At 39.5% G+C, this 24,162-nt stretch overlaps 1 protein-coding gene across 1 annotated transcript in view; it reads right to left on the bottom strand.

Annotated features, from left to right (window-relative positions):
* Positions 1-24,162, bottom strand: part of srpx (sushi-repeat containing protein X-linked) — a 98,903-nt gene that overhangs the window by 26,701 nt on the left and 48,040 nt on the right. The window contains exons 2-6 of the mRNA XM_063049878.1: positions 22,606-22,677; positions 19,047-19,238; positions 16,111-16,287; positions 12,079-12,205; positions 1,488-1,609 (exon numbers count right to left, since the gene is read on the bottom strand). Of these exons, the coding sequence (XP_062905948.1) occupies positions 1,488-1,609; positions 12,079-12,205; positions 16,111-16,287; positions 19,047-19,238; positions 22,606-22,677 (690 nt within the window). The remainder of the gene's footprint in view (positions 1-1,487; positions 1,610-12,078; positions 12,206-16,110; positions 16,288-19,046; positions 19,239-22,605; positions 22,678-24,162) is intronic.

Below are 24,162 nucleotides of genomic sequence, written 5' to 3'. Positions count from 1 at the left end.
ATTCTTAGCAAAATACAAATCATATTTTTTCCTTTGTGAATTACAAGAAGTGTTACTTATTTGGCACCCTCAATGGTACAAAACATCCCAGAGCAAGTCACTGAAGCATTGGCCTGGATTTGCCTGCGTAATTGCCAACGTTTCCCCTGCAACTCTGAACAACTGCAAGATTTCCATGTGAACAGGGAGATCCTGAGGTTACATTGTTTTTGCAAATATGTTCTGATGCTGGATTCCTCGGAATTTAACACGGTAATACAACACTGCGCTCATCATTATCACTTTGAGTGAACACCCTGCAGCAACTCAATGAAGAGGAACAGCTGCAAGCCTCCAAGCAGTACCTGGTTCCATTTTTTTAAAAGAGTGTCATTAATCGCTCAATATGTTGTCATCATTTATATCCATAAAACATTTTTAATCATTTTATTACTTTTTAAATATCTGAGAGCATCTGATTCAGTGTGTCAAGCTGCAACTAAGCCTAAAGAACTGGTTTAACCTACTGATAAGTTTTTCTCCCCCTTCTTACACTCTTGAATGTATTTCGCCCCACCCTATCACTCTTCAGTCCACACTTCCCTTCTTCTTACACAATGGCATAATATCAAAGGCACCTCCGTTAAGGAACAGGAAACTGCTGAGAGGATCGGGTCAGCTTCCCTCAGCAAGTCCCATTCCAGTGATTACAATGGATAAATAGAAATCTCATTCATAAGGCTGGCAATTAGCACGCGTGGCCAGAGAGTGACTGCAAATTCGCGGAAATAACTGGTCATCACATGGCACCAAGAGACATTCAAGGGGAGGTTATGAAAGGCTTTGTCTACGAGGTAGATTTAAGAAAGCACCTTGAAAGAGAAGGCAGTCACTGTGCAGTAGACAGGTTCCAACTAAAGCAATTCCAGACGTGAGGCCATAGGAAGCCAAAGGATCAGCAGCAATGTTATGGAAATGGATATTTATGACGGTGAAACAGAAACTGAGGATAGCTGAGTCAAGTTCATAAGCCAGTTACAGTATTTGTGTTGGAATGGCACAGTGACACAACAGTTAGTGCTGCAAAATCCCAATTCCATAGACCAGGTTCAATCTTGACCTCTGGTGATGTCTCCATGAAACTGCACCTTCTCCTGTGACCAGATGGGTCTCCTCCAGGTGCTCTGGTTTCCTTCTACGTCCCACAGACATGCTTGTTGGGGAGTTAATTAACAACTGCCTCTGGTATGTAGGTAAGTGATTCAGTTTGAGGGAACGTTGATGAGAATGAGGGAATAAATTGGAGTGGAATCAGTGGGCCAAAAAGCCCACTACCAAGCTGAAGGACTGACATTTTAAAATGCCTAATTTAATGTAAGGTATCAACTGTCAACTCAAGAGGCAATAGGGAACAGAGGAAAATTATATTTAATATTTGATTTACATTTGAATTTATTTTAACTGCTCGGTTATTTTATAATGCACATGTAATTATTAAAAAGACTTACCTTCCACTTTAACTGTAAATCTGCATGAAGCCTTGTTACCAGCCCTGTCAAAAACAATGTACTGAATTTTGTGTTCACCTTCAGGAAATTCTGAACGAGGAGGGCGGCCTTTCAATATTACACTGAAACATTTTAAGAAATGTTAATTGTCAACATCGTTTCATTAAATTCAATTGAGCATAAGAACATAAGAAATAGGAGCAGGAGTAGGCCATCTAGCCCATCAAGCCTGCTCCAACATTCAATAAGATCATGGCTGATCTGACCATGGACTCATCAATGTGTATAGGCAAAAATGCAATGTACATTTTCAACTTCATTGTGGAAATATATTTGTCACTTCAAGGTCAGCAGTGAAAAAAATAAAACTATCTCTCCAATCTCCAATCTGCAGTACAGAATTTGGCACACTGTGGGATTGCAGTAACACTCAAACTGCTCTTTCACAGTTCAAGGCAAGCCTGTTATCATAGCATGTGGATTTGGTTAATTGAGATCTTTACTGTACTACAGTAATCCTTCCCCTACTACAATCTGTTTCACTTCCCCATCCTGCAGTCCCTGTTCTCATCCACAGAGGTAGCAGGAGCTTTTGGCTAAGTGAAAAGGCTAAGGCTTCAAAGCTGCTTGAATGTAGCATAAACACAGTGCCTACTTGCAGAGAGCACTCACTACAGTTGCGCCGTGTTCATGATGGAGTGAATGCTTAAGTTAAACATACACTCCTTCATCGCAGGCTCAATGCAAGTTTCATTACTTAAGATGTGCAATAAAGGTATTTGGCTTATTTAGCTAAAAAGAAAAATGCCTCTCAGACTATTCAGACATCCCTGCTCTCCTGGAAGTTCCGGGAGTCTCCCGCATATTAATAGTGGCTCCCTGATGCCTGCAAATTATATACAATATACCACAAATCATTTTTTTTGAGAGCAAGAGAGCGCGAGAGCGACCGAGAGAGAGAGAGAGAGACAGAGCGTGAGAGAGAGAGAGAGAGAGAGACCGAGCGTGCGAGACAGAGAGAGAAAGAGCGTGCCATGGGAGGGTGTTCCAAAAAAATATATAAAACGTACATCACCCCAGACTACGCTAAAGTGTAACCCTGACTAATAGGGGTTAAAAATAATGACAGTGTGACTCGCTGCACTGTTTGCAACAGTGACTTTTCTATTGCCCATGGTGGGTTAGGATTGTAAAAGACATGTTGAGGTGAGTTTAACAGGTGTCATTTGTTCATTAGCATAGCTAATGTTATTTAAACTAGCTGGCTAGCTGCTAAGGAGCTACTGTATTGCAGACATCCCACCTCTCCTGGAAGTTCCGGGAGTCTCCCACAAATTGATGGTGCTACCTCCCTGAAAAGAGCTTTTGCAGGGTGAGATGTCTGGACTATCGCTTCAATTAGGGATGGGACAGGAGCCCTCACTAGTAATTCTAAAATGATTAATGTTGTGTTTAAGAATTTTTATTCTAAATTGTATCAATCTGAGCAATGTAATGATGGACAATCTCAGATGGAGTCCTTTTTCAGGAATTTAGATCTCCTAGGCATTTCTTCTGAACAAGAGTCCCTCCTCAATGCTCCATTATCTATACATGAGATACAGGAAGCTGTGAGACAGCTCCAAAGTGGGAAGGTCCCTGGTCCTGATGGACTCACTAGTGAATTCTATAAAGAGTTCACAGGGTTATTATCAGAGCATGTTCAATCATGCATTTAATTGTCGTCTCCTCCCACCATCATTGAGAGAAGCTAATATCTCCCTAATTCTTAAGAAAGGAAAGTGCCCTGAAGATTGTGCCTCCTACAGGCCTATTTCATTGTTAAATGTTGACTTTAAAATATTATCTAAAACCTCAGCATTGCGATTAGTTACCTTTTGTCATAAAAGAGGATCAAAGGGGTTTTGTAAAAGGCCGTAGATCATCTAACAATATCAGAAGATTACTTAATGTGATTCAGGCATGTCAGCAACATGCAGTGGAGGCTTGGTGGTTTCCTTAGACGCAGAAAAGGCCTTTGATCGTGTCGAATGGCCGCATCTTTTTTCTACTTTAGAACGTTTTGGTTTGGGCAATAATTTCATTAAGTGGGTGAAGGTTCTTTATAATGACCCTTTAGCTGCGATTCTCACTAATGGTATTAGGTCAGATAATTTTAGTATTCTGAGGGGCAGCCGACAGGGCTGCCCTTTATCACCACTAATTTTCACACTAGTGATCGAGCCATTGACTGAAGGCTATTCGGCGAGACCCCAAAATATCTGCATCAGACATAGGACTAAAGTCACATAAAATTAGAACATCATCTGCATACAATGTAATTTTCTTATCAAACCCTGCTATATCAGTGCACCACGTCATACAATGCATCAATTCCTTTACTGCCTTTTCAGGTTATAAAATCAACTTTACTAAATCAGAGGCTATGCCTCTGGGGAATCTGCGGCAGGTACCTGACACTCAGGGTGTTTTCCCCTTTAAATGGTCGCAGACTGGTTTTGTTTATTTCGGCATGTTTATCACACCTACATTTGATCAGTTGTTCAAAGCTAACTTTACACAGTTTTTTGACAAAATCAGACAGGAATCTTGAGCGATGGAGCACTCTCCCCATTTCTTGGCTTGGCCGAATATCCTTGCTCAAAATGAACGTTCTTCCTCGTCTGCTCTACCCAATATGAATGATTCCAGTCATTTTTACTCAACAAATACTTAAAAAATAAATGGCTGGTTTGGTTCTTTCATCTGGAACAAAAAAAGATCCTGTATTAAAATGTCTAAGTTACAGCTTCCCAGTTGTCCAGGGGGTCTGGATTTTCCAGACATCAGAAAATATCAATTAAGTTCCTTTTTATCTTATATGGTTGACTGGGTTTGCAGGGACCCCTCCTCAATTAGGCTAGACATTGAAGCTTCACATGCAAAATGCCCTCCTATTAATTTGCTTTTCCTCAATAAGGTGAAACTAGTTAAGGAGTATTGTCGCAATCCAATAACAATTAATACAGTCAGAGCTTGGAGGACAGTGCAACAAATTGAGGGCAATGCAGCGAAAATATCACCCTTCACTCCAATAACCGGCAGTCCAGATTTTCAGCCTGGCATAATGGATTCTGGATTTAAACTTTGGATTTCTAAGGGTATTTTCCATCTAAGAGATTTGTTTGATGAAGGAACGATGATGTCTTTTCGTCAAATAGTACAGAAATTTAACATACCCAACAAGGATCTTTTTCATTTCTTTCAGATAAGAGATTATATACAGAAAAAAAAATTGTTAACTGACTTCTGTAGTTCTAACATAGAAGAGAGGGTGTTTTGTTCTAAGGGTAAAGTCTCCATCAGTACTTTTTACAGCATCCTGAGGGACTGTTCTTGTGGAGAGGCTGAGCAGCTGGGAAGGGGCTGGGAGGAAGAGCCGGGAGTAGAAATTACAGCTGAAATATGGGAAGAATCTGTGATAATGCAAAGAAAATTCCAGTTTGTAATAGAACTAAAGCACTGCAACTCAAAATTCTGCATAGAGCCCATCTGACTCCAGATCATCTCTCAAAATTTACGACTGGGGTTTCTGCAATGTGTTCTAAATGTAAAGTAAATACTGGAACTTTCACCCACTGTTTTTGGACTTGTCCCAAGCTTCAGGCAAACTGGAGTGATACTTTGGGTGAAATGGAAAAGATTCTGAAGATGGAGCTTGAACTGGACCCAGCAGTCGTATTATTAATGCACATCAGAAAAAAACTTTTTAACATCCTGACTTTTTGTGCGAGGAAGAATATTTCATTTTGTTGGATATCCGATAAGGCCCCTGGACTTTTTGGTTGGTGTAATTTAATCATGGAATACATTCCTTTGGACTTTTTGACATGTATGGTACACTCAAAAACAAATAGTTTTCATAAAACACGGCAACCTTTTCTGCAGTATGTGGATGTAAACCTGTCTGCTATACTAAAAGGGCTTTTGTATAGGATGTTGGGGTGATGTCTATATTTTGATGGAAGTGTTCTGATAGCTGATACCTGTGAGGGGAAGAAATGTAAATGTATCTGTAAATTGAAAGTTTTGTTATGCTGAGCAAAAAAAAATTTTTTAAATGTGCAATAAGTAGACATTTGATTGGAGATATATATATATATATATAAAGTACATTGCAAACCCTGGAAGTCTACAGAAAGGCAAGCTTTAGGAACTACCTCCCTACAGACTGCAAAGAATAAAGTAGTGGCAGAGTCCACAAACTCCGCACAGCTCTGCCTCAGTTCTACTACTTACAAACTGAAATTTGCCCGGCAGAATTTCCTGCATTTTCAATCAAAACAGGGAAACCTTGGTCTGAGGATACACTCAGAAAAAATGTTGAGATGGCAGGATTTCAACAAGAGATGGTGGAAGCACTAAAACAAGAAATCCAAGACACTTGAGGACCTTTGCTGGAATGCAAGGTTCTCATGTTCCACTGGCCCCAATCTCTAGCCTCATTTGTATAGACCATTAATCCTTCCAGCATTTGAAGGAATTGATTTCCAGTCCCAATGGTATCCTTTTCAGCACAGCCAAATCTTTCCTTTACAGTTCAATTCATCACCTTTGGTTCTTCCTCAAATGTTAGACTAGCCATTCTCTATCCATAAATAACTTCATCTGCCATCAAAACTCATTTTCATTTTAACACCATATACTTACTAAGTTCAATGCCATTGCTATAGGAACCCATAGCAACTGTAGCTTCGCCTGCCCTTTTGTAAAATGTTGAATGCTCTCTGCTTCCAGTTCTACTTCAGTTAGCTTGCTGACAGTTACATTACATTCTTATTCCTATTCTTGCCCCAACATAAAGATTTTTTTTCAACTTGGCTCAAATTTCTATCTCTTTCATATTTTACATGGTATTTTCCTGTTTATCATTTTTATTTTCCTTCCAAAACATCTGTTTTGAATCTTTCCGTCTCTGCATTTCATCAACATTCACTATAAAGTCTACAACTTACACAGTTAAATATACTGTACATCTTCCAGTTACACACATATCTTATTAGGACTCCAGTAAATCTGCTCCAATATTAATTTTTGACGTGGCTCCCTTCCTCAGGTTTTGATTCTTTAACTCAGCAGTCAGGATGCTTCAATAACCATTTCCCATTTCTCATCACTGAAACAGGTGTCTCCTCACCTTCTCAGAGTCCACTTCATCCCAACCACCCAACATAATTTCCCCTTACCCCACCACCCCTCATCCCAACCCGCTTTCCATCATCCAAGGTGTCTTCCTACCCAGCCCAACTATTCCTTCTGTTCCATTTACAGTTTTCGTGTCAGTATAGTATAATTTCATCTATCATGACACAGTTAGAGGGAAAGAGCCAAGAAAATAGGGTCATAAATATTGGATAACTATTAACAAAATGAGCTGCAGGAGTCAAGAACATCAAACTATCCTCCATATGAAGTGGTTGGAAGATGTATTTTGGGAGTTGGTTGAAAGATACACAAGAATAAAATAAATATTGGGGTGTGAAGGCAGAGTGGCAAGTGTAACTGAGATGAGAGGAAACATATTAAGCAGAGTCAATTTTGAGGTGAATGGCATAATGGTGCTGTAAATTGAATATAATTAACCCACTCTCTGTTTACCATTCTGGTTACACAGGGGTGGTTTTTTTATTCGTCAACCATCACTTACTTTCTACTTAGAAGATAAACCTTTCAGTTCCACAACCAAACCCTGCTGAATTGGTTTTAACAGTTTGATATTTTTTTCTCTTTCTAATTTCTGGCAACAAAGCAACTATTTCATTGATTCTTGCACTATGCAGCTTTGTGAATCTAACTGAGCAATAAATGACAAATAAACTCTTCTCCAGCTTCCAGCCAGGTACAGGTATTGATTATAACTGACGTTTGATGACAAACTGTGCCATCTTCATCAGAGATGTTACCTGGGCATGTCCAGTCCATTGGTATTTACACCCCTGTAGTCCATCCGTCCTGATTGGTTTCCACTGGGAGCTGAACTAACCAATCAGGAGGGTCAGCCTACTGGGGGAGGGGGGTATAAAATACCACTGGACTTGTCATATACATTGGGAAAGCACTAGATCCTTTTCCAATAAATGAAAAGTTTATACTGTGCAATTAAGAAATTCATAAAGTTATAAAAGATTAAATTTAGCATGTACAAAGAGGATGAAATCCATTGCAAAGAAAGAGAAAGGATGGCAAAAATAAATCTACTGATAAAAATTTTAAGAACAAAATTGATACCTCCTGTCAATTACCTTCTTATTATTTGTATTCATTACTAAAGAAAAAATAGCCAAGTTTGGAATGGATTAGATGCCACCAAAGGCATCTGCTCCAGATGGTACCCCCAGTCGAGTACTAAATGTCTGTGCTAACCAACTGGCTGGAGTATTTAAGGTCATACTTGACCACTCACACCTCTGTTCTGAGGATCTCACCTGCTTCAAAGAGGTATCTATTGTACTGGTGCCCAAAAGGAATATGGTGACCTGCCTCAATGATTACCATCTGGTGGCATTTACACTGACAGCAATGAAGAGATTCAAGAGGTTGGATATGGCGTGAATCAACTCCTGCCTCAGAGGTGATCTGGATCTGCTCCAGTTTGTTTAATGCCCCAAAAGGTCAATAGCAGATGCAATTTCTCCAGTTTTTCCCCTCTGCTCTGGCCCATCTGAACAACAGGAACTTGTAACTCAGGTCATCAACTACGGCTTATGTTCAACACAATCATCCCACCCAAATTCATTATCAAGCTTCAAGACCGGTGTCACTGTGCCTCTCTCTGCAACTTCATCCTCAACTTCCTCATCGGCAGATATCAATCAGTGAAGATTGGTAACAACATCCCCCCCTTGCTGATCGTGAAGACAAGTGCACCTTAAGACCACGTCCTTAGCTCTGCTTTGCTCACTAAACATACGTGACTGTGTGACGGGTTGCACAGCCCCAATGCCATCTTCAAATTCAGCGACAACACTACTGTTGTTGGAGGCATCACAGGTAGCAATGAGTCAGTACACCAGAGTGAGAGAGGACACCTGATTAAGTGATGCTGCAATAACAACCTCTCGCTCCATATAAACCATATAACAATTACAGCACGGAAACAGGCCATCTCAGCCCTTCTAGTCCGTGCCGAACTCTTACTCTCACCTAGTCCCACCGACCTGCACTCAACCCATAATTCTCCATTCCTTTCCTGTCCATATAACTATCCAACTTAACTTTAAACGATAACATCAAACCTGCCTCAACCACTTCTGCTGGAAGTTCGTTCCACACAGCTACCACTCTCTGAGTAAAGAAGTTCCCCTTCATGTTACCCCTAAACTTTTGCCCTTTAACTCTCAACTCATGTCCTCTTGTTTGAATCTCCCTCACTCTCAATGGAAAAAGCCTATCCACATCAACTCTATCTATCCCCCTCATAATTTTAAATACCTCTATCAAGTCTGCCCTCAACCTTCTACACTCCAAAGAATAAAGACCCAACTTGTTCAACCTTTCTCTGTAACTTAGGAGACAAAACCCAGGTAACATTCTAGTAAATCTTCTGTGTACTCTCTCAATTTTCGACGACAGCAGAACTGAAAAGAGCTGTCTACTAACTTCAGGGAGGGGAAGGAGGGCAAACATGTGTGATGGTATTGAGTTTGCTGTTTGCAAAGATCTGAACTAAAAAAAAGATCTTAAGCCCCATCTGATATCTGATATAGATAGCTATGAGTACCTTCACTAAAGGGAGGTTATACTGTAGCCACCTACCCTTCAAAGGTTAGATTAATTCCCTGTTTCTCCTCCACAACAAGTTTAGCTGGCAATACCCACTATTTGAGTGGTGAGATCCCCCCCCACTCTGCATACCAAAGAGGAGATGCTTCCAGTTACCGAAGTAGTTTAAACACAGTTCATTTATTTTTTGTGATACATATTTAAATTCAGATAAAACTCTTAAAACACATTTAAAGCTCAAAGGTTTGCTATCTTATACATGATTTCTAAAAGACAAAGAATTTCCAAAACACAGGTACAATTTGTAAAACCTAAAAAGACATACCAGAAGAGTTGCAAATGAATGAGTCATCTATTGCAGAAATTGAAGGCAGAGGAATGGATTCTAGTTACCCCGTCTTTCTGTCAAGCTTCTTGTCATTCCTTACCCTTTCCTAACAAGCCTGACAGCTGTCTTACATTTACACCATTTTTTTTTGCTATTTGGTGAGTTCACACAGGTGGTCTAAAAGCTTCTGGAGACAGAGATCCCAGACACTCAAATTATTCTTGCGAAGGCTGACTCTCCGAGTACTCAAATCTCCCAGCTATTGATAGATCACCTGTTTGATGTGGTAAATCATAGTATCAGTCTGGTCTACAAGCTTCCTTGAAATTAATAACTTAGCCAGTTGCAGGCCCAATTCAACATAACCCCATTGTCTTACCCTGCATCTCACGAGCAGCCAGCCTTGTGCTGTGGGCCAGTAGCCTGTACTCTATAGACAGTGTTTTGTTTGAAAAGCTGTCCTTCTAACATCAGACTAATTATTGCTTGCACTTTACATTAAGAACTGAAGACTATCTCCTGTTTATGACAAGAAGCTGAGTAAAGAATATTGGTTGGTCATTTACCTCACTCAAAAACAACTCTTTGATCCCTGGAAGTGTCAGCTGCTGTGTTAGAAAGCTGACCTGAGCAAAAACACACAACCCCCGCCCCCCCCCCACACTCCCCCAGCCCTGAACAGTAAATATCCATCACACATGTGCCGGTCTACATAGGCGGAAATCGGCAGTGGAGAGAGTCAGAAGCTTTAAATTCCTAGGGATTATCATATCGGATGACCTGTGCTGATCTGAGCACATAGATGTAATGATAAGGAAAGCACACAAGCATCTTTTCTTTACCAGGAGATTAAGAAGGTTCATGTTGTCATTGAACTCTCTGACTAACTTCTACAGATGTACTGCTGAATGTATCCTGACTGGCGGCATCATGGTCTGGTAAAACAAACTCAAATGTACAAATTACAAACTAATCTATAAATCTGCAAATTACAAAGAAAGCACAGCGACACCTTTACTTCCTTAGAAGCTTGTGAAGATTCAGTGTGACATCTTAAACTTTGACAACCTTCTACAGAAGTGTGGTGGAGAGTACATTGACTGGCTCCGTCATCGCCTGGTATGGAAACACCAATGTCCTTGAACAGAAAATCCTACGAAAAGGTTGTGGATATGGCTCAGTCCATCACAGGTCAAGCCCTCCCCACCATTAAGCACATCTACAAAGAGCACTGTCACAGGAAAACAGAATCCATCATCAAGGACCCCCACTACCCAGGCCATGCTGTCTTCTCATTGCAGCCATCAGCAAGAAGGTACAGGAACTTCAGAGCTCACATCACCATGTTTAGGATCAGTTATTACCCCTCAACAATCAGGGTCTTGAACAAAAGGAGATAATTTCACTCGCCCCAGCATTGAAATGCTCCCACAACCTATGGACTCACTTTCAAGGATTCTTTGCCTTATGTCTTTGATATTTATTGCTTATTTTTTATTATGATTATATTATTATTTCATTTTTCTTTTGAACTTGCACAATTTGTTTTCTTCAGCACACCGGTTCAATGTCCGGTTGGGTATGGTCCTACATTGATTCTATTATAATTCCTGGATTTACTGAGTAAGCAAGAAAATGAATCTCCGGATTGTATATGGTGACATACATGTACCTTGATAATCCATTTACTTTGAACTTTGAAGTTAAGAATCTGCTGAGAGTAGCAGACTCTGCTCAATATATTGCGGACACATCCCTTACCACTACTGGTAGTACCTACAGACGCCCTGCCTCAGGAATGCAACATCTATCTTTAAGGACCCCAACCATCCAGGTCATGCCACGTTTCCATCACTACCACCAGGCAAAGGTACAGAAGCCTCAAGTCCCACACAACCAGGTTCAAAACCAGTTACTTCCCTTCAACCATCCAGTTTTTGAACCAAAGGTTAAAACCCTAATCATCAGTCAAAACTATGACAACTTGGCACTAAAATCGACTTCTCATTTGTTCCAATAGTGTTTCTTGTAAACATTGTATATAAGTACTTTAATTTATGTTTTCCTTGTGGGTGCTGCTTATCTGAAGCTATGTGCTGGAGATGCTGCTACAAATAAGTTTTATTTCGCTTTGTGCTTGCATGTACTTGTGCATCTGACAATAAACTCAACATTGACTCGATAATATAATATTATTGACTTTGCACAAGTGCTTTGCCACAACATGGACTATAATACTTAACCAGAAACTGTCAATTAAACCAGAGACAGCTAACATTCCTCAAATACTTTTTGATGCAGGCTACAAATTTTGAAGTTAGAAATTATTTCCACAATTTGAAAGCACCAGCCACAAACTACGTTGTGAGTGAATTATTTTTGAAATCAGCCTTAATGGACCAGATATAAATATCAATCTTCATTTTCTACAGAATGTTAGAAGGTTACCCAACAATGAATCCTGGTTATTTCCCGTCCCCTTACTTCATAAATAGCAATTACTCTGTCAAGATGCCATCTGCTACATCTTTGCCCTCTGGAATGTCCCAGTTCACCCGGACAGTCAGCTTCTCAGGCTCTGCCATCTTCTGCTTAAAACTGGGGCACTTTATTTTTGGAGGGTCAACATCTGAAAAGAAAAAACTTGTTTTTAGTAGTTCCTGTACCATCATTTACTCTCAAACTAGAGATGATGGAAGGGTACAATTGAGGTAGATGCTTCTATCCTATCAAATTGCACAGTTTAAAGACAATACTGCTTACATGTCTTCCATCATTTAAACCATTATTGAAAAAAATCTGAAGTAACCAGCTCACTTTTAGGCTGGTTTTGTATTTCATAAGACAAATCAAGGTAAATTATTAGATTGGTTTATTATTGTCTCGGGTACTGAGATACAGTGAAAAACTTGTCCACTTCCGCAGGTAGGAAAGGCAAGGACTGCAACAGCACCTTGCGAGTTCAAAACATGTAAAATGAAATGAGCAACAGAACCATGGGAACACCATCACTGGCAAGTTCCCCTCCAAATTACACACCAGGTTACTTCAATTTATATTGTTGATAGTTAAAAAGTTTAATTGCAAACTCCAGGTAAAAGGTTTCAACGTACAAAACTCCGTAATATATTTTAAAACTTGCAATCAGCTGATTTTAGTGATGACCTTAAACCAGTGTTTAAATACAGGATGTTACGGTTTGCTAATATTAAAATAACACTTCATTTTTCATCCCTTACACTTTTCCACAGATTTCAATATCTATTTAAATCAAGCCTTAAATTGTGTCTGCTAACAGTGCAACTGATTCTTCAAGACACAAAAGATTACATGAAATGTATCCAAATATCAATTAACATAAATTGCTCATCATATTAGTAAACTAACAGTCTAACAAGCAATCTTCTGCTATGTTGCTTTAATCTCACTGTTTTTTTTCCCTCTGTGCACATTGGGTGTTCAGCAGTCTTTTTTTTAAAATGGGTTCTTTGGGGTTTCTTTGTTCTGTGGCTGCCTATTAGGAGACGAATCTCAAGGCTGTATAACATATACATACTTAGATAATCAATGCACTTTGAACTTAATTTTAAGTATTAGTTCTATTCAAGCAGATTGGACAACACACTCCTGCCAGAACAAAATGTAATTTTGGAATTTAACAAAATGGTCAACGAAGTATCTCAACACAAATTCTTGACTATTTCCCTCCATGGGTCTGCCTGATTCACCAGCATCTGCCGTGTCTTGTTTACAATAGGAAAGCTGGCCATGTCATCCTACAATATGGTGTTTGATAACACAGTGTTTAAGAACATTTCTAGCTAACTGGAAGCTTGGGCCATTGATCAAGAGCTATATGTTGAACCTCATCAAGGTAGCTGCATAATGATAAAAGGCCTTGATAGAGTGGATGTGGACAGAATGTTCTCTATGGTGGGAGAGCCTAAGACCAGAGGACACAGCCTCAGAATAGAAGGGTGTCCTTTTAGAACAGAGATGAGGAGGAATTTCTTTAACCAGGGAGTGGTGAATCTGTGGAATTTTTTGGCACAGGCAACTGTGGAGGCCAAGTCTTTACGTATATTTAAGGCTGAATGGAAAATTGGATCAGCCATGATGAAATGGCAGGGCAGACTTGATGGACCAAATGGCTCCTGTATCTTATTGGTCTTATAATTTAAATTAAATTAAATTAAATTAAAATAGAAATCTAGATTGTCGCAAAAACTCATCACTAATAGCTTTCTAGGAAGGAAGAGTCTGGAGTCACATAACTGAGCCCTGACATGTTCTAGCAAGATTCATGGGGCAATTAGGACTAGTCAATAAATGCCAGCCTTGTCAATCATCTCTATATGCCATGAATAAATAAAAATGTTCAGGTCATGAAAGATGATTTTGTTACTATTTTTCATCTTCCACTCACAGTTCTACAGGCACCAAATTATTTATCATTTTCAAATCAATGGCAACAGAAAACACAGTATTTTCTGTTGAATATTGATGATTTTAAATAAGTCAGCCAGAAAAGCCGCAGAGAAGCTGTATCTATACCACCACCATGTGGCAGACTTCTTCTGTTGTGTGGCATGTATCCTATTCTGAAAAAGACATAGCCCTCTTTCCCAAGTTTTGGTTTATTATGAAAGAGGCACAACTGGTTCCATGTGACTGAGCAAACAGGCCTCACGACCTCTAAGCTCCTGCAATGTCTCCTCTTCTGGGTGATATCTGTACAAATTATTCCATGATTCGAGGATTAATAATAGTTAAAATTTCAACCAGTTACAGATTATGAGGAATATTATTCTATACTAATTCAGTATTTACTTTTTTAATTAAACTCAAAGAACACAACTAATATCAAAACATTGGTAACAAAACCAATCACTGATGACCCTAAGATCCTAGCTGACACAGAATTAAGCTTCAGTTCTGCTATTCCTTTTACTCAACACCCACTAAAGACCTTTTATCTCCTTCAACCAATCTACCACTGAAATCTATGATTAATATTCTCATTGCTACCAGATATGACCAACCTAATGTTCACCATATCATCCACAAATTCTCTAAATACCAAAACTAACATGAAACACTGCTGCCCATGTCTGAACTCCCATCCATTCATCCATCTTGTTCTATGAGCTACACTAGCTCCAGATCTCTCAACTTCAATTTAAAAATCTCAGTACTTTTTGTACCCTCGCTCTTATCTCTCATCACTTCCACAATTACAGGCCTCTAGATTGTTTGCATTTTCACAACTCTCACACACTCCTTTCATTCCACGAATGAATGAGTCATCAGTTGTCCAAATTGCACCACCAGGTTCAGGAACAGTTATTACCCATCAACCATCAGGCTCTTGAACCAGAGCGGTTAACTTCACTCAACTTCACTTGTCCCATCACTAACTGTTCCCACAACCTATGGACTCACTATCAATGACTCTTCATCTCATATTCTCGATATTTATTGCTTATTTATTTTTTATTGCTATTATTTCTTTTGTTCTCTTTCTTTTTGTATATGTACAGTTGAGAAGAATTGGTAAGTATGTCACCAAAGACACAGACATTTCTACAGATGTACCGTGGAGAGCATTTTAATTGGTTCCATCACTGACTGGTATGGAGGGGTCAATGCATAGGATCAAGAAAAGCTGCAGAAAGCTGCATCATGCACACTAGTCTCCCCAGTATTCAGGACACCTTCAAAAGGCAGCATCCATCATTAAGGACCTCCAGCACCCAGGACATCTCATTGCTACCATCAAGGAGGTGGCAGAGGAGCTTGAAGATACACACTCATCATTTCAGGAACAGCTTCTTCCCCTCCACTATCAGATCGCTGAATGTACAATGAACACTAGCTCAGTGTTTTTTTGCAAACATGAGGAAATCTGCAGATGCTGGAATTTCAAGCAACACATATAAAAATTGCTGGTGAATGCAGCAGGCCAGGCAGCATCTCTAGGAAGAGGTACAGTCGACGTTTCAGGCTGAGACCCTTCATCATAACTAACTGAAAGAGGAGATAGTAACTATCTCCTGGCCTGCTGCATTCACCAGCAATTTTTGTGTGTTGCTCAGTGTTTTTCCCTCTCTTTTAGCAATACATATTTAATTTTCTGTTTTGAATATATACTTATTGTAATTTATAATTTTTATGTTTTTTAATGTACTGCTACCACAAGACAACAAATTTCATGACATATGCCATGATTCTTTTAAAACCTGATTCTGATAGCTAGAAGAACATATCAGAAGGGAACAAAGGAATAATTTAATGCATTCAACAGAACACAACAGGGAACTGTCAAAGGAAATGCCAAAGGAACTGCATTAGGAATTTTAATTGATTAACAACATGACAGAGTGTTTATGGATGGGCTGACAACCAATAAGTCAGATTTGCAACGTAAAATTACAAATTACACCTAAAAGATTCATATTTCCAATACTTCCCCAGCTTTATGCTGGCTATACATCTGATGGTATTGTTTTAAAATAGTTTCTAAATACAACTCACCAAGACAAGATGGCTCCTTTCCACTCCACACTTTATTGTGCATGCAAATCACATCTTTCGATCCCTTAACTTGATATCCAGGTGTACAATAAAATTCGCACTTTGATTTAAAATAGGCTCCATCCGAGCACTTTGCAGCCCCGTGAACTGGCAATGAAAGCTTGGGACATCGTATTTCTGGAATAGAAAAATAAATACACTAAATGTAATAATGCAATCATGAAAAGCAATAGCTTTCTTTTCACCTTCCCCTCAGGAGAGTGACACTATTGGCCCTACCTCCTGAACTGCTGCCTCAACTCCAGCAACCAGTTTTCAATCCTGACCTCTGGTGTTAGCAGTGTGGAGTTTGCATATTCTCCTTGCTATCACAAGGGATTCCTACTCGTGCTTCAGTTACCTCCCACTTCCCAGAGATGTTAGAAAATTAAATTACCACAGTAAAGTGCCACTGGTGTGTAAATTAATGGTAGCATCCAAGGAGAGTTAGCAGAAATGTGGGGAGATCAACAAGTGTACTTAATGGCCAGTGTAGACTCCATGAGCCAAATGATCTTTCTCCATATTATGTAACTTTATGAAGATAATATTTTAATGACATAATTTTCTGCTGGAATACAAGTCTATGACTACATTATACAATCTATAAATCTACAAGGCATGAGTTGTGTGACGCAATACTCTCTATTTGCCTGGATGAGCCAAGTCCTTAAGCCTGTAAGACATAAGGGCAGAATTAGGCCATTTGGCCCATTGAGTCTGCTCTGCCATTCCATCATGGTTGATTTATTATCCCTCTCAACCCCATTCTCCTGCCTTCTCCCCATAACCTTTGACGCAGGTACTAATCATGAACCAAGCGACCTCTGCTTTAAATATACCCAATGACTTATCCTCCACAGGCATCTATGGCAGTGAATTTCACATTTTCACCACCCTCTGGATAAAGAACTTCCTCCTCATCTCTGTTCCAAATGGACCTCCTTGCATTCTGAGGCTGTGTCCTCTTCTGGACCGAGACTTCCCCACCAGAGCAAATAATCTGTCCGTGTCCACTTTTTCTAGGCCTTTCAATATTCCACTGAGTAAGCCCCCCCCCCCACTATTCTTGTAAACTTCAATGAATACAGGCCCAGAGCCATCAAATGATCCTCATATATTAACCATTTTATTCCCAGGATCATTCTCCTGAACTCCTCTGGACCCTCTCCATTGCCAGCATATCCTTTAATAGATAAGGGACCCAAAACTGCTCACAATAGTCCAACTGCAATCTGACCAATGCCTTATAAAGCCTCAGCTTTACATCCTTGCTTTTATATTCTGGTCCTCTCGAAGTGAATGCTAACATTGCATTTGCCTTCCTTAATACTGATTCATCCTGCGAGTTAACCTTTAGGGAATCCTGCACGAAGACTCCCAAATCCCTTTGCACTTCTGATTTTTGAATTTTCTCCCTGTTTAGAAAATAGTTTATGCCTTTATTCCTTCTATCAAAGTGCCTGAACATCCACTTCCCTACACTGTAAACCATCTGCCACTTCTTTGCCCATACTTGTAATTGGTCTAAATCTTTCTGCAGACTCCCCGCTTCCTCAACATTACCTGTCAGTGTTACGTTCCTTCGCATCGTCTGGAATTTCCTTGTAACATATATTGCCTATGCGTCAAAAACAACAGAGTTGCTGCCACAACCTAAGGGCTCGGATAAGTGTTTTACTTGTCTCCAGTGATTATTTCAATAACTATCTCAAAATCTCACTTTTTAAAATGTTATATAATCTGACTCAATTGGTTTAGCATTATGGCTTTCCAAAATATGCTGAATTAAAGAGTTGCAGTCATTTCAAACTTTGCATCCTATCAAAATTTAAGAACATGTGGCATTGAATGAATCAGAAGAGTGATATACTGGTGTCGCAGCCAGTGTTTCTGCCTTTCTTCTCCCAGAACCCGGAGTCAATCTTGATCATGAAACACTGGAGCAGAATTAGGCTATTCAGCCCATCGAGTCTGCTTCACTATTCCAATTCTATTATCCTTCTCAACCCCATTCTTCTGTCTACTCCTCAGAACCATAACATCCTTAGTACTCAAGAACTTACGAATCTCCGTTTTAAATATACACAATAGCTAGGCAATTGTGGCCTTGAATTCCACAGATTTACCACCCTCGGCCTCAACAAATTCCTCCTCACCTTTGTTCTAAAAGAACATCCTTAAATTCTGAGTCATCCAAGTCACTGCCATAATATAATGTGAAAGGAAGTAGTTCCAGCATCAACTCCTGTGGAACACTAGCACCCAAACAGAAACGGCCCTTTATTGCATGCTGACTGTGTCCAGTTTGCACTGTGGATTTCCCTGAGTTAGACCATAAGACAAAGGAGCAGAAGTCAGCCATTCGGCTCATCGAGTCTGCTCCGCCATTTTATCATGAGCTGATCCATTCTCCCATCTAGTCTCACTCCCCCGCCTTCTCACCATAACCTTTGATGCCCTGGCTACTCAGGGTTCTCTGGTTTCCACCTACATCCCAAAGATGTATTTAGTGTAGGTTAATACCACAAAAAGGTCCAACAGGAGTTGATGGGCTCACAAGGAAGAACAAGTTAAAGCAGTTCAGGGAAATTAAGGAAGAATAAATAGACTGATGAGACTTTCCTGCAGGAGCAAACACAACTCAGGAGAGCCAAATAGCTTCTTTCTGTCATTCTCGTTGTTTCCATTGTCGAAAAAGAAATGCAGAGAAAGTGATCAAAATATGATCAAAATGATCGAAATGAAAGTTTACAAAATATATCATCAAACATCATGATAATGTGCATCTGCTATCTACCACCTCCTATGTGATCTCATGGAAGTAAACCGTGCACCATCTTCACTCACTGCATTACTCCCTTCCAATAAAAACAAAAGCTCTTGATATTACCTACCTCTGCAAATAACTGTTTGTGACCAGCGTTTGCTTGAAAGGCAATGGACACGGCTAAGTCCATGAATTTCATATCCCTGTCGGCAAGAAACATCACACACTGTTCCCTGTGCATTTTGGTATGGTACACCTAGTGGGGTTTTGCACCTGACATAACCATTTTTGACCTTTAGAGGTGCACACTGTGGAATATCTGTAAATAGCAAAAAAACAAAGTCATTGTACAGCTGATGCCTCTGCTCCAGATAAGTAACATTTCAGGAAGCTTGCTTTGGATAACCCACTGTTTACTGCAGAAGAAAATGATGTGAGCAGTTCCACAACACTTGGCTAAATAAAATATTTGCACAGTTGTCAGTGACTGTTCCTGAACATATTCAATTTGTAAACTACATTCAACCTCAACCTGTAGGAAGGAACCAGTATGAGATATTTATTTTAAAATTTTTACTTTGAAGACTCATACTCTTCTAGTTACCTATTCTCTGTTTTTCAAAACATGAATCTTTATACATTGGAAATTGAGAATAAAAACAAAATTGCTGGAAATACTCACCAGGTCAGGCAACATCTGTGGAGTGAAAACGTGAGTTAATGTTTCTGAGTCACTCGAACTGCTGAGGGCATTCCTAATGAAGGTCACTGATCTGACACACCACTTCAAGGTGAAAGCAACACAGACAAACACGAACATGACCTTATCCTCACCAATTTATTATCACAGAAACAGTTGTCAATTACAGTTTTGGTAGGAGTAATCATCTCATATTCCTCGTAGAGACAGAATTTCAGTTTAAGAATCGTCTCTAATAAGTCATCTGACATTATCATTGTGCTAAAAGGCATAGGCTCCAAACAGATACAAACCCATTTAACTTCATATGATATCAATTCTTTTTCATCTATGAATCTAAACCCAAAAAACCCCTACTACTGGTGTAGCATCACTGTTAATACTGCAGTGATTCAAGAATCCCACCATCCCAAGGAACCTAATTGGGAATGGGTAATAAATTCTGGCATTTCCTAAACTGACCAAATCCCACAATGAATTATAAAAGTCATCTTGCATGAGAACAATGAACATTTTTCACAGCCCATCAATTTATTATTATGATCAGCAGATTTTTCAGCAAAGTAAAACCTTGTTAAAAGTGCATGCCATGAATAAGGCATAGAAATTATACAGCAACATTTTAAGTGGAATAAATGTGTTGTGATCTCACAAATTTAAAGGCTATCTGCATGCCCACAAATCTACTCTTGCAAAAACCCTCCCAAAAGTTTCAGAAATTACTCTTGATGAAAAAAAGTTAATGTTGGTTTTTCACAAATATGACACATAAAAACTCGTTAATAGTAATATTTATGTTTCTGCATGGCTAATCTAGCCCAGAATGTTTTCAATAAGAATAATGGCTTTAATTTCTGCAGGAAGTAAATGGTGGTTTATAAAATTTAAGACAGTGTTTTTAATTCCTTTTTTTTTTCTTAACACAATGTTTCCTTTTTTTGTTTCTCCTTCTGCATGCAATCTATTCTTATTTCAGAATATTTCTCTCAGTTTTACCAAAATTCCACCAGTAGAAAAATAAACCATTTGTTCCATCACTTACCATGGTCCAGATGGCCAAAACTAAATCTGTACCTACAGTAATTTTTCCACTAGATTGATGGAAGAAAGGTGAAGAAATAAAATTCATACCACAATTTTTATACCAAAATCCCCATCCCTGGCAAATACTGGGCTCAGAATTTTACAGAGAACCTTTAGAAGATATAATCGACTTTACTTAATATTGTTCACTCAAACAACGCCTCCACTGGATAACTGCTTTCAAAATATAGATTTAAATCCAAGGTATGTAACAGTATACTTCACTTGCACAAATGAATCTGTACCTTCATGCATAATATTCTACTTAATCAAATGTTGCTACAGTTCCTCTTCATGGTGCACTCTTGAAATGCAAACTTATTCTTTCGCCCCACACTTAAACAAGTCTTCATTAATTCAGGTATCACATCACTTACTGAGTTGAATTAAGTAGATTTTCCACACAAAAAAAACATTACTTTAATACTTACAGTGTTCCAGGATTCAGGCAGTGTCCATGATGGGGGTAGAACATGCACAAAAATTACTTTTATGAGATTTGGATACATCACCCAACAATCTGGCAAGAGCAAATGGAAAGCAAGCAACAGCATGCATGGAAGAATGTTAACCTATCTGGCAAGAAACTATCAGCACAGTGTCCATTAATTATTTCCACCAGTGCTACTAAATTAAACTAGGTTCCACAGCAATTATATTTGTGTTAGAGAAGCATTTGAACTTTATCAACATTATAAATTGTTGACTACAACATTGCCACTTGTTCAAATGTTAATTGGTGAACTCCCTAGGGTGAGAAAGCAGTCCAAAACAAATACCACAGCAGTATTACACAGCATCAAGCCTACAAAATTAATTCTGCCAAGCAAATCAATCACTGATTGAATGGTCATGTTACAATCAATTGATGTTAAAACATTGCCTCTGTTCCCAAGCAATGTTAAAACAATCATACCAGCAATGTGTGCAGTCCAAATCGTTATTCCAATAACTAATATCAAAAGTCCAAATTGACACAGATTATTACTGGCAGCTGATGCATTTTAACTTGCAAGTTTAGAATTATTTCCAGCAAGTACATAGAATTTGAAATATATATTTAAATATTTATTTCTATAAATCATTTTTTGCAGAGGATTATTTATTCAGCATTTTGAGATTTATAAGTTTTAATTGTCACACGTACATTGAAAAAGATGAGTAACTTTTGCAAATATTTTAAAGGTAATTATATGCTTCATTATGTATCATTTAAATGTTAACTTTGTTTAATATAAGTATACTTATTTTAACAAATAATTACAACAAATATTTTCATGTTGGAGGTCTAATTGTGACAAACACTGAATTATGGACAGGCCATAATTTCTTTGATACGTCAATACACATTTAGATCATTTTCATGACATTAAATTATGCCATCTTATATGACAGCAGAGATACTTTTCTAATTTCATTATAAATCTTGCATATAAATACTGACAGAACAGTATTCCTGAGCTTACTCTTATCAAAAACTTAACTGATAGTAGGCCATGTCTCTTCCATGATATTTGGAACTAACCCTATTCTTTTGCTTCACAACAGAGGATTTCTGTTGATTGAAATACAAGTTTCGCTACTAGACTTAGTATATTAAAAGCAATACTTCCAATGGATAGTTTCAAGTGGTCTGAGGTCCCAAGTCACGTTAAAAGGGGAGATAAGAACTTGTGGCTAAATATTTTCCATGATCGCCAATAAGCACGGCGAGAAAAAAAAAATTAGTATTATATGGGACATAATATGGAATTAAATGTTTTTTTCTTATATCTAATGAGATTTTCAGTTCTGACCGCAGCCAAACACAAGTAGATGCACCATTACCAGTATGATTGATGAACTGAAAAAGGACTCAACTCCTTTCAACAGTTACATATTAACATGTCAATAAACCATTCACCTTCATATCTAGAGTAATGTGCTTCATTTGCATAAATCTCTTCATCGTCTTCTAGTGATGTGTATCCAGATCCTACAACAAAAAGAGAAACTAAAACTGGACAAAGCAATCTTGTTGGAAATAGTAAGCATGTTGGCAGCAAAAGATGCAGTTGGTATTTATACAGTCCCCTTCATGTTGTCAGGCCATTTATGGCAAATGAATGATGCCTGAAATACAATTTTTTTTAATTTTAGAGATACTGTACGGCATAAAACAGGCCATCCCTTCTCTCAATTCCTCCATCTCCACTGTATCTGCTCTCAGGATGAGGCTTTTCATTCTACAACGAAGGAGATGTCCTCCTTTTTCAAAGAAAGGGGCTTCCCTTCCTCCACCATCAATGCTGCCCTCAACTGCATCTCTTCCATTTAATTCAGGTCTGCTCTTATCCCATCCTCCCACCACCCTACCAGGGATAGAATTCCCCTTGTCCTCACCTACCACCCCACCAGCCTCCGCGTCCAGTACATAGTTCTCCGAGACTTCCGCCACCTCCGACTGGATCCCACCACCAGACACATCTTTCCCTCCCCCCTCCCCCACCACTTCTGCTTTCCACAGGAATCGCTCCCTACGCGATTCCCTTGTCCATTCGCCCCTCCCCACTGATCTCCCTCCTGGCACTTAGCCTTGCAAGCAGAACAAGTGCCACACCTGCCCCTACACCTCCTCCCTCACTACCATTCAGGGCCCCAAACAGTCCTTCCAGGTGAGGCGACACTTCACCTGTGAATCTGTTGGGGTCATATACTGTGTTCAGTGCTCCCAGTGTGGCCACCTGCATATCGGTGAAATACGATGTAGATTGGGAGACCGCTTCGCCAAGCATCTATGCTCTGTCCACCAGAACAAGCGGGATCTCCCAGCAGCCACCTATTTCAATTCCACTTCGCATTCACATTCCGATATGTCCATCCATGGCCTCCTCCACTGTCGTGATAAGGCCACACTTAGGTTGGAGGAAAAACACCTTATATTCTGTTTGGGTAGCTTCCCACCTGATGGCATGAACACCGATTTCTCAAACTTCCAGTAATGCCTCGAAACCACCCCCCCCTTCACCATTTCCCATCCCCTTGCCCCCCTCTCATGTCATCTCCTTCCCTACCCATCACCTCCCTCTGGTACTCCTTCCCTCTCCCCCCCCCAACTTTCTTCAATGGCCTTCCGTCTCTTTCACCAGTTAACTTCCTAGCTCTTTGCTTCATCACTCTCTCTCCAAGTTTCACCTATCGCCTGGTGTTTCTCTCTCCATTCCACCCCCGCCACCTTTCAAATCTACTCCTCAGCTTTCTTTTTTCCCTCCAGTCCTGCCAAAGGGTTTCATCTGAAACATCGACTGTACTTTTTTCCATAGATGCTGCCTGGCCTGCTGAGTTCCTCCAGCATTTTGCGTGTGTTGCTCCCTTCGGCAGGTCTGGAGACAAAGAGCCGAGGGGTAGATCTAAAAGGTGGGAAGAAACACCAGGCGATGAGTGAAAACTGAAGAAGCAGGGACGAAGTAAAGAGCTGGGA

Source organism: Mobula hypostoma, chromosome 6 (assembly GCF_963921235.1).
Source record: "Mobula hypostoma chromosome 6, sMobHyp1.1, whole genome shotgun sequence".
Lineage (NCBI taxonomy): Eukaryota > Metazoa > Chordata > Chondrichthyes > Myliobatiformes > Myliobatidae > Mobula > Mobula hypostoma.
This window is presented reverse-complemented; position numbering and strand designations above follow the sequence as displayed.